This window comes from Solanum lycopersicum, chromosome 9 (genome assembly GCF_036512215.1).
Source record: "Solanum lycopersicum chromosome 9, SLM_r2.1".
Classification (NCBI taxonomy): domain Eukaryota; kingdom Viridiplantae; phylum Streptophyta; class Magnoliopsida; order Solanales; family Solanaceae; genus Solanum; species Solanum lycopersicum.
Genome location: NC_090808.1, coordinates 57822250 through 57834290, shown reverse-complemented (window position 1 = coordinate 57834290; position 12041 = coordinate 57822250). Strand labels below are relative to the sequence as shown.

General features: G+C 31.2%; 1 protein-coding gene, 1 long non-coding RNA gene and 1 pseudogene across 2 annotated transcripts; 2 read left to right on the top strand and 1 right to left on the bottom strand.

The window, feature by feature from the left end:
• The first annotated feature begins 1310 nt into the window (after positions 1-1310).
• LOC138338614 (pentatricopeptide repeat-containing protein At4g39530-like) lies at positions 1311-1816 on the top strand. Its single transcript, XM_069289593.1, has 3 exons — positions 1311-1323; positions 1367-1721; positions 1792-1816. Exons 1-3 carry the CDS (start codon positions 1311-1313, stop codon positions 1814-1816), a joined length of 393 nt encoding a protein of 130 aa, XP_069145694.1.
• Positions 1817-2153: 337 nt separating this feature from the next.
• On the bottom strand, positions 2154-3677 carry LOC138338307 (uncharacterized). Its single transcript, XR_011211748.1, has 2 exons — positions 3591-3677; positions 2154-2427 (listed from the first exon to the last, which is right to left on the bottom strand). It is a non-coding gene; the product is annotated as an uncharacterized lncRNA (long non-coding RNA).
• A 189-nt stretch (positions 3678-3866) lies between these two features.
• Positions 3867-5823, top strand: LOC109121144 (putative late blight resistance protein homolog R1B-16; annotated as a pseudogene).
• The last annotated feature ends 6218 nt before the right edge of the window (positions 5824-12041 follow it).

The window sequence follows — 12041 nt, the reverse complement described above, 5'->3', positions numbered from 1 at the left end:
GATCAAGCACTACCTGCGCCTTGCCCAACCCCGCCCTATTGTCATCCCTAATAGAACGTATACTTTTTATGTACCATGAGAAGGGATGGTATGTCTACAAATGGAATTTCCCTCTTTTTTGTTTGTAAGCTTGTTAAAAATTCTACTTTCTCTTTTGAAAAAAAGGAAAAAGAGGGAAATTCCATTTGTACAATGTTTGGTTGGTAATATTTCAAATATTGTATAAAAGGTATTCGTGTATTAACTTTATGTAGTGTTTCGTTGTGTTTTTTGTAGTCTTACATAATTAATACCAACATAACTTATGAGGAAATCTATGTATGAGTTATGTATGGTAGAAGGTGGAATGAGTTATGCATATATTAGCTATACTTGTATTATAATAGTAAATTACACATTTACCCCTATTGATTTATTTTTACTCCTTTTTATTGAAAACTTTACCTATCTATACTATTTTTCAAAAAAAGATTTTACCTTTTTTTAATTCACGAACAACCATTTTTTTTTCCTGTTTTCGTTTGAAATCCAAATGTAATATTTTATTAATATTACAAAGTGAATGGTATATATATTTTGCTGACAGTCTAACACTTATTGTTAATAATATATTAAGGTTATATATTAGTGAAATTAACATTCCACACACATTTAAGATGATAAATATCAAGTTATAATCATACTCTTTAAAAATAAACTACCTATAGCATATTATTATTAAGTTATCAATTAATAATATATTAATTAAAAAAATTAATTCATACTCTTTAAAAATAAACTACTTATATCATATTATTATCAAGTTATACGATATCAATTAATAATATATTAATTTAAAAAAATTAATTTATTATTCAAATAATAAAATATGTTTAAAAAATTACTTTTATTTATTCACTTACCTTTTATAAATCAAACTCTTTAAATTTTTACTTATTAATCAATTACCTTTTAAAGATTTTAATATAAATAATAAACTATTATTAATTAAATATTAATTAAACTTCACATTATATAGTTATCTTTCAAAAAAACAAAGTCTAAATAATAGGGATTTGATTTTAGTTAATTCCCTATTATACGATTATCCAATAACTATCCACCCCCATCTCAACCAATACACAATTATCTTCCCTCAATACACTCCAGCTCTCCCATCATGCGCGATCAGTTTCCAATATGCAATCATTTTTTTGATCTTACTCAAATTCCGCCTCAATCATTTTCCCCATTATCCCTCTCTCTCAGATCAGTTCATCCCAAAACACAAACATCTCTCTCAGATCAGTTCCCCATTAAGTTCACATAGAATGTTTAAGAAAGGTATATATAATGTTATATACATAATTCATCGTTGTGTATGTAGGGACGTCTTTGATCGATTTTTACTCGAAGGGTGGAGATGTAGGGTCAGTGAGGCGAGTTTTTGATGATTTGTTGGTGAAGAGTACGGCTACTTGGACTGCGATTATTGCATCGTGTGTTAATGTGGGGAAGAGTGAAATTTCATTGCAGCTATTAAGGAATATGTTGGAGACTGATGTTGTACCTGATAATTATGTGGTTTCGAATATCTTTGGTGCTTGTTCGTCGCTTAAGTATATTAAAGGAGGAAAGGAAATTCATTGTTATGTGCTTAGACGGGGAGCGAAAATGAATGTTACGGTGAGTAATGTTCTTATTGATTTCTATATGAAGTGTGGTGAGGTTAAGACTGCAAGGTGAGTTTTTGATCGAATGAAAGTTAAAATAGCTATTTCTTGGACAACGTTGATTTCCGAATACATGCAGAATTCTTCTGACTGGGAAGCCATAAGCATGTTTAGAGACTTGAACATTGTATTAAAAATGTATAAATATTGTGTGAACATTGTATGAATACTATATAAGCATTTTATGACTGACAATAAAGTTCAATATATATATATATATATATATATATATATATATATATATATATATATAATGTATAAGCATTGTATGAATTATGAATCCCATATTGAACTTGAATATATGTAACAGAAACAAATGGTACATATATGACATTGTATTAATACTATATGAACATTTTATGAATGGCAGTATAGTTCAATGCATATTTATAATGTATAAACATTGTATAAATTATGAATGTCATATTGAACTTTGACATATGTAACAGAAATAAATGATATATATATGACAATTTTGTACGAAATCAAAAAATGTCAATGATAACAACTGCACTCAATAAAACAAAACGTGTTTCTAATATTCAAAACAACACAATAACAAATGTAACATTACGAAATCATTATTTTTGCACATGATAATTTGAACATGTCTTTCTATTGTGTCCAACTTGACGGCATCTACTGCAAGTCATTTTTGTCCTTTTGAATTTCACGTCAGCAAACCCCTTTCATCTTTCAAGTTTTGGTCTACCCGCTGTACAAAATTAATAAAAAACATATATTATAATTTCATTAGAAACATATACTGTAATTTTGAAAAAAAAATGGACTTTCATACACAAATGATACACGTTTCGAATTATCTTCATACACTATTAAAAAAAATTCAAACTTTAACATTACATAAATTTATAATCCGTTCATATAATTTATACACACTTCATACACAGTTAATATATCATTCACTGTCCTATATAATACTGCAATTAAACAAACACAATACATTTTCAATACAAAATTAATACGAAAATAAATATTATAATTTAAATGGAAACATATATTGTACGCCAAAATTTATCAAGTTACTAAAAAATACAAAGTGAAATATACAGCTATGAAAAATATTGTTGAATTTTTAGGAAAAATGACTTATACGTTGAAAGCAATCTGAAAATAATAGTGAAATTTTGGAATGAATAATAATTGTAACGTTGATCCAAATTTGATTGAAAATGCAAATCTGAAAATATTATGTGTTATTATCTGGTTGACAACGTTTTTTAAGAAATTAATTTTAAAAAAATATTAATTTAACTAACTAGAGACATTTAAGGCAATGAGAACGTGTTAGAAAACTTACTAAGGAGGTATTTGTTCTTTATCACAATTTAGGGCCCGTTTGGATGGGCTTAATAAAAGCAACTTTAAAAAAGTACTTTTGGAAGTGCTAAAACTTATTTTTAAAATAAGCAGTTATGCGTTTGGATGTTGAAGTTATAAAAAAAGTTGTTGATGTGTTTGGCAAATAAGTGCTGATAAACAACTTTTTAAATCAAAATGTCAGAAATACCCTTAAAAGCTGTTAACATAATAAAAGTTAATTAATTTATATTTTACAGCATAAATAATTATATTTTGCTATCATTCACATATTTCTTTCTCATCACAAATTATTTATAAGAGGAATATAAAGTTATTATAGATTTTAAAGATATATAATTTGAATAGATCAAAGAACGATTTAAGATTTATTTTAGTTTCATCCATAGGTAATAATAATTGTCTATCATTCGCATATTTCTTTATTATCACAAATTATTTATAAGAGGAATATAAATTTTTATTTTTCAACATATTATCGGCATCAATCGAGAGAAAAGGAAGAAAGCTAATAAAAAAATAATCGAAAAAACTTACTTCAAGGTTTATCTTCACTTCAAATTGGAAGAACAAGAAGAAGTTCAGCAGCTATGCCAAACATGAAAAGGGAAAAATGGAAGAAAGAGATGTTAGGGTTATGTGGATAATTTGGAGATTGTATAAAAATACTAAGGGCAAAAAGGTAAAAATGTGGTCAACTTAAAACAACTTGTAAGCTAAAAAAAAAACACCCCTACCCCAGCTTTTAACTTTTGGCTTAAAACAAGTTTTTTTAAAACTTAAAATAAGTTATTTTAAGTATTGCCAAAGTCAAAAACCAGCTTTTAAGACAGTTTGACCAGCTTTTAAGCAGACTCTTAGAAGAGAATATGAACGCAACAAGCGGTACAGGTCTAAAATTGCTGGAAAATATTGAACTCCTCAAGGAAGATCTGAAGAATGTTTTCTTGATAGCCCGTGCAGACTCATCTCGGCTTCGCTTCCCCATGAGTAATGGACCGCTCTTCATGACTCTTCTACTCTCAAACTTAAACGACTTGGTCAATCTAATGTTTCTTCAGTTGCTTTGATAAAAAGAATAAATTAAGCAGGTGAAAGAAGACCTGGAAACTATAAGATCGTTTTTCGGTATGTTGAGCAAGAGTTTCATAGAGATCTTTGGCTGCATGTTCTAGACTCAGCATATGAGGCGGAACATGTCACTATGTCAATTCTTGCCCGAGATCATGGTCTATCGCAACTTCTCTTCATACTTCCCGTTACTATAAAAAAGAATCAAGCTTGTCAAAAAAGAGGTACAAGAGAAGATCCCCAAGAGCATTGATACTATTGTTGCAAACGCTCCCAACAACCTGGTTGAATGAAACTCATCGAATACAATTGGTGAATAATCGTAGTTTTTGAGGAAGAGATAGAGTGGATGATTAGGAAGCTCAACAACGGACCAGCTGAGGTAGATGTCATTTCCTTAGTTGGCATGCCACGGCTTGGAAAAACTACTTTGGCATACAGGGTGTATAATGATAAGTCCATAATTGATCATTTCGTGTTTGTACTTGGTGCACAATTGACCAGGAACGAAATGAGAAAAAATTGTTGCAGAAAATATAGATGATGACGTTGCTGATAAGCTACGAAAAAAATTATGTGGACAGCGATACCTTATTTTCTTGGATGACATGTGGGATACTGCAACATTGGATGAGCTAACAAGACCTTTTCCTGAATTTCAGAAAGGAAGTAGAGTGATTTTAACTAGTCGAAAAAAGAAGTTGCTTTGCATGGAAAATGCCACAGCAATCCTCTTTGTCTTCGATTGCTAAGATCAAAAGAAAATTGGGAGTTATTAGAGAAATAGGTATTTGGAGAAAAATGTTGCCCTGAGGAACTAGAGGATCTTGGGGAAAAGATAGCTTGAAAGTGTGATGGTCTTCCTTTAGTACTTGATCTAATCAATGGAGTCATCTCAAGAAAGGAAAAAAGAGAGGCTTCGTGGCTTAATGTTCTGAATAATTTGAGTTCCTTTATTTTTAAGGATGAAGAGGAAGTTGTGAAGGTTATACAATTAAGCTATGACCATGTGTCAGATTACGTAAACCCGTGTTTGGTTTACCTTGTAAGTTATCCAAAGGACGAATATATATGGATCTCTGTGTTGAAAGATTTATGGATTGGTCTAGGATTTGTGGCGCAGATTGAGATGAAAAGTGCAGAATAAGTACTGGATGACTTAATTTCCAGTAGCTTGGTAATACCTTTCGATAATTCTATTTGCAAAATTCATGATCTTGTGCATGACTTTTGTCATATAGAATCTAGAAAGGAAAAGTTTGCCTCACTTCTAGGAGGTTCAAAAGCTCCATCTTCCTGTTCTTCTTTGAATCTTATGCCACACGGAATTATCTTTCGTTTTAATAAATATCTATGTCATATCGATGAAAATTTTGTGGTGTTTGATCCAGAAATGAAGAATCCTTGTGTTAAATGCCTCCTCTCTCTGAAGGTTGATAATGAGCATCATCTTTCCTCCAACAGTCACCTAAAACACTTGAGTTTTCTTAAAAGTTTGGATTTGCAGGGCATAACATTGCCAGTTTCTTTGTTGAATGAAATTGGTATGCTCGTTCATTTGAAGTACTTAATTATTCAGACGAATGCAAAAGATCTTCCTCCGTCATTTTCAAACCTCTGCAATCTAGAAATTCTGGTGGTGAATAACCTGGAGAGATCATGCATGGTACTATCGCCTTGTTTTTGGAGCGTTGCATAGCTACGAGATGTGCCGATAAAGTTTTGTGAATGACAAAAGTCCTACATTGGTGGTAAATGAGATGGGTGGACTCCTTATAAGTCTTGGGCAATCCTCATCCCTTTAAGCTAGTTTTTGGGGTATGAGTTAGGCCTAAGACCTAATTTCTCACTTTTTGATTTGTACATCAATGAATGAGATATACATTCTCGGTTTAGAATACACAGAGGATATTTTCAAAAGGTTTCCTAATCTTCAAGTCCTTAGTGTCTCTATCATATGAGAATGTTCAAAAGAGAAGATTTTTTACAAGATTGGATGTCCTTAACGAACTTGAAGAACTCCGTTTATCTTCTTATTGGGATTCATTCGATGAATATACACACGGATTCCCTTTGAGCTTGAAGAAAATGAGGTTGCAAGGGCTCATTTTGACATCCGGTACACTTTCAAGAATTGCTAGACTACCCAACTGATTCTAGAAGACACAATGATCGAGGAGGGGAATGAATGGAGCATGGAAGATGTTACCTTCTAGAATCTAAAATCTCTAAAATTGGCTAGTATGCAATTTTCTGAATGGCATGTTGATGCAGAGAAATGTTTTCCCATGCTAGAGAAACTAGATATAAGTAGATGCTATGAGCTTATGGACATCCCAGACAGTTTTGGAGATATTGCGTCATTAAAGTTTATCAATGTACCGTACAACCCTCAATTTATTGAGTCGATCTTCAGTATTAAGGAATATGTTGAAGAAATGACTGGAGAAGACAAACTTGAGGTATACTTGTATGGTTGAGGCATGCTTCTATGAATTGTACATTTATCACAACTTACAAAATGATCATATAGGTCTATATTTCATAATACTCCATATGTGTTTATTTTAGTTAGCGTGGGGTGTTGAGGATGATCAATGCTTTGAGGGTGACAACCATCATATGAGCTGTTCTCAAATTGTTTTTCTTTGGGGATGCACCCAACAAGATTTAAGACTTGAAGTGACGTGAGTTGTCGTGGGATTGTTCTTCAAAGGAATAGTGGAAGAGATGTTGAGCTCTCTTTAACACAAAGTTTTAACTTGTATATATGCAAGTACACATGCATTTTGAGCTGCTCAAAGCAACTATTTTTTGTCACATTCTTTTATGCATCCTTGATTAAATTAATAAATTACTCAAGACTTTTTTTACTTGTCGAAGTGATCTATTTGACAAAAGAAACATTCCAATCATAGCTTCATTTGGATTATCAACATTTTGTATTGGGGCAGAGCTGGACCAAATCGGACAAAATTTTCTTAAAAAACAATGGCAAAATGAATAAAATTTTAGCGGTCAAAACTTAATTTTGTTCTTAGACTATTGATAAATCTCTGATATGTCACATGATATAACTAGTAGTCTCAAACTTTCCTAGAAACATGAAAATTGAGAGAAGTGTGGCACACTCCTTAACTTGACAAAGTGTATTTATAAGAGTTTAGAGACACAAATATAATGTCTATCAATAAAGGGTTAAGTCATCAGCGTCCCCTTAAAGTTGTCTGCATAATTCACTTAAACATTTCAACTAAGACTAGTACCAATTGAACACTTTTACCTATACAAAAATTATTCCTATTAGACATTCTTTTATAATTATCAAAAAAATGTGACGAGTGTGTGATACACTTGCGGTGACGTGGCAAAATGACTAATTAAAAAATAACATTTGGCATTGGATTCCGAAAATTATAAAAAAACACACACATTTCATATCTAATTTTTTAAAAAAGAGAAAGAAAAAATGAAAATGTCAACCTATTCTACCCCACCTTACCTCACCCCACCCCAACTCCCTTTCATCTTCATCTTCATCTTCATCTTCTTTCCCAAAACACATTCTTTCTCAAATTACAAAGTTTTATTCTTTTTCAATAACTTCAAGATTAATTTTTATATATATATATATATATACACACATACATACACACACACACTAGATAATTTAAGGCCCGTGATACGTGCCCAATATAATTTCACATATTTTGTTGAAAAGATTATATAAATTCACAACTTAAGATATTATAATCCTCTCTTGGTTATTTCCCTATTTTCTCTTGAATACATCTATTTTTACTCGGATACATACAAAGCCCCTCTTAAATACATCCCTCCCCCAAAGTAATATGTCATATGCAATGTATTGGACAACGAAGGAACATATTTGAGAGTAATGAAAAATTCATTGTTTTTGTAATTGAAAAAACTTCCCAGATATAATGTAATTAACCTCCAAAGACATGAGATTTTTGTACTTAATACTATTTTTTACTGTCACGACCCAAATCCGGGCCGTGACTGGCACCTACACTTACCCTCCTATGTGAGCGAACCAACCAATCTAAACCTTAACATTTCAATATAATATAAACAGAAAGTAATGCGGAAGACTTAAACTCATTAATAAAAACCAATTCAATAACTATCAATATTCAACATCTATTATTCCCAAAACCTGGAAGTCATCATCACAAGAACATCTACTTTAAACTACTAATTCTAAGAGTTTCTAAGAAGCTAAAAATACATAAGAAGCTAGTCCATGCCGGAAGTTCAAGGCATCAAGACATGAAGGAGAAGATCCAGTCCAAGCTAGAAGCGTTAGCTCACCCTGAAGATCCGGTGTGACGAAGACTGGCTTGAGTTACTGTTGAGTCGAAGATGACGGCACGTTTGCTGCACTCCACAAATAACAAGAAGAAAAACATAAAAGTAGGGGTCAGTACAAAACACGGGTACTGAGTAGATATCATCGGCCAACTCAAAATAGGGAACAGTATATATCAAATATTATCGTAAATCAACTATAAAACTCAACATGTAGCAACAACAAGTACTATAATCATCAATAAGTACCATCAAGTTCATCCATGAGGGCTCAAGCCTCAACACCATACTCATTTGGGAATTAAGTATATTAAGTTGAGTATATTATCATCTTTCAAGATTCATTATCTTTCCTCCTCTTGTGTCGGTACGTGACACTCCGATCCCCTACTACTATGTGTCGGTACATGACACTCCGATCCCCTAATTCTATGTGTCGGAACGTGACACTCCGATCCCCTAATTCTATGTGTCGGAACGTGACACTCCGATCCCCAACATGTGTCGGAACGTGACACTCCGATCCCCTACATGTGTCGGTACGTGACACTCCGATCCCCTACTACTATGTGTCGGAACGTGACACTCCGATCCCCTACATGTGTCGGTACGTGACACTCCGATCCCCTAATTCTATGTGTCGGAACGTGACACTCCGATCCACTAATACTATGTGTCGGAACGTGACACTCCGATCCCCTAATACTATGTGTCGGAACGTGACACTCCGATCCACTAATATCATTCTGTAAATCATCAAGCCTTCTCTATTCCAAGGCATCATCAATCCCATTACTTTAATTCATCAAGCCTTCTTCTATACCAAGGCATCATCATTAATAATGTATATTAAAGTTTCTTTTCAAGATTTGGGATTCAATATTTTCATCATGCTTATCTTATCACAATCACATAATCATATTCATGCAAACATACCATTAAGCATATAGTAGGGTTTACAATACTACCAATACATATCATTCACTATTAAGAGTTTACTTATGAAACATGAAAACCATAACCTACCTCCACCGAAGAATTGAAATCAAGCAAGTTAATCCTCAAAGCTTGGTGTTTTCCTCTTCTTCTCGATCGTTTCTCTCTCTCTCCCTTCTTGTTCTTTCTATTTTCTTATTCAAACCCTCTTTCTTTTACCCTAATTAGTATATAATTAAGAATAAAAGATGGCAATAATAACCCACTAATTAACTTAGGGTTACCTCTTTTATCCCCCAAGAATTTGAGTTATTAATATAAACCCACGAACTTTATAATTAAGGCAAGAATAGTCAAAAACGTCCCTTAAAACTTAACCAGAAATCCGACTCCAACTGGGATTACGCAAGCTGTGACGGGCCGTCGTGCCTGCGACGGTCCGTCCTGCAGGTCGTCGCAAGGGTCAGAGAGTCAATTTCCACTGAACAATCTATGACGGTCCGTCACGCCTGTGACGGTCCGTCCTGCCATTCCGTCACGAAGTTCAGAGAGTCGATTTTTAGTACCCAATTTCAGATTTTCTAAGTGTTTTGAAACGAGACCCTGCGACAGTCCGTCGTGCCCATGACGGTCCGTCGTTGGGTTCGTCGCCTCAGCCTGTTTTTCCAGAATTGAAGTCTGTTGCTCAAAACGACTAAACAGGTCGTTACATTTACTTTAGTAAACAACTTGAATATATTAATTTATAATCTATTTCAAATGGTCATACGACATAAATGTGTCGTTTATCAACATAAATTGAAAAAAAATGAATTCTAAAAAAATTCTATGCAGCAAGAAAATAAAGAATTGTGTTAGATTATGAGTTAAAACATTTCGTTGCGAGGAATATATAAAATGCTGATGTCTTTGAAAAGTTCACCGATCTTCATATATATTTACAAGTGGTACTTATTTTCCACAAAATATTATTATCTTTGTTTTGTAATCTTTGCACCATAAGTTTTGCATATGATAAAATATTAATCATTGAACAATCAATTCGTAAAGATCGATTTAAAGTCTTTCAAATCCCTATTGCTTCAACTTAAGTATACTGTGTTTGTAAGTGGTTTTCTCGATGAATTTTGTGATACATTTTGTTATTGTCTTCGATAAATAGAAATACTAAAAAAAATTATTTCTTACTTTACAACAATAAAAACAATCAATAAAGTAACTTTATTTCTATATACAATAACAATTATTGTAATGTTATATTCTAAATATTGAAAGTATTTGTTAAAAAAGTAATTTTTAACTCCACAACAGTAAAAACGATCATGAAAGAAACTTTATTTCTATATACAATAATAATTGTCGTAATGTTAAATTTTAAATTACATTAATCATTAATAAATATTACGGTCCTAATATTATGTCGTAAAAAAAACTCTAAATCTTACCCCCACAAAATAACCAATATATTTTTTTACGATTGTTTTTTCCTAATTTATTTATCTATTAGTTTTTTCCTTCCTCTATATTTCTCAACAAAGTTTTTTTCTATCGACATTTTCTTTTATTGTTTTTTTTCAACTACTCATTTTTCTTTAGTTTAATTTTAATATTCATAAGAATTTAAATATAGATTAACGTTTTCCTTGTCAAATTTTTTCCGTTAAATAATTTATCATATATGATATTAAGAAAATATAGAAATGAAAATTTTATATATTTTAATCTTTCAATGAATACATTATCAAATTATTGATTTCTTGATAGTTAGACATTGTTCATTATTTTAGTCACGAAATTTGATATTTTCTTCAAATTAATTAAAAAATAATGATACGTCATTTAAAAGACTATTTTAATATAATCAAGATAAGAATTTATTGGTCATATTATGTAACATAATATTCAAAATATCTTTATGCAATAACCCTTTAAAGTATTTTTAAGAACAAAATATTAACTATTCAAACATATTTATTTTAGTTAGTTCAAAATTTTCTTTCAAAAATATGTAAAAACAGGCTTAACATTTAATTATTATTTGTAAAAATTTAATTAATAGAAACTCTTCATTTTAACAAAATTACAATAATATCCTTATGGGCCCATAATAAAAATTAAGACGTATATAAATTTTTCTAGATTTTTCATTTTGACAATTAATTACACAATTATTATTTTGCCCCTAAATGATGTTAAAATTACTAAAATGTCATTGGTCGTCCTTCTCGTGGTTCTTCTATATAATACAAAAACCTATTTTAATATAATCAAGATACAAATTTAATGGTCATATTATGTAACATAACATTCAAAATATCTTACGCAATAATCCTTTAAAGTATTTTTAGGAACAAAATATTAACTATTCAAACACATTTTATTTTAATTAGTTCAAAATTTCTTTCAAAAATATGTAAAACAAGCTTAACATTCATTATTGTTTGCAAGAAGTTAATTAATAGAGACTCTTCATTTTAACAAAATTACAATAATATCCTTATGGGCCCATAACAAAAATTAAGAATGTATGGATTCTTCTAGATTTTTCATTTTGACCATTAATTACACAATGATTATTTTGCCCTTAAATGATGTTAAAATTACTAAAATGTCATTGATCGTCCTTCTCATGGCTCTTCTATATAATAG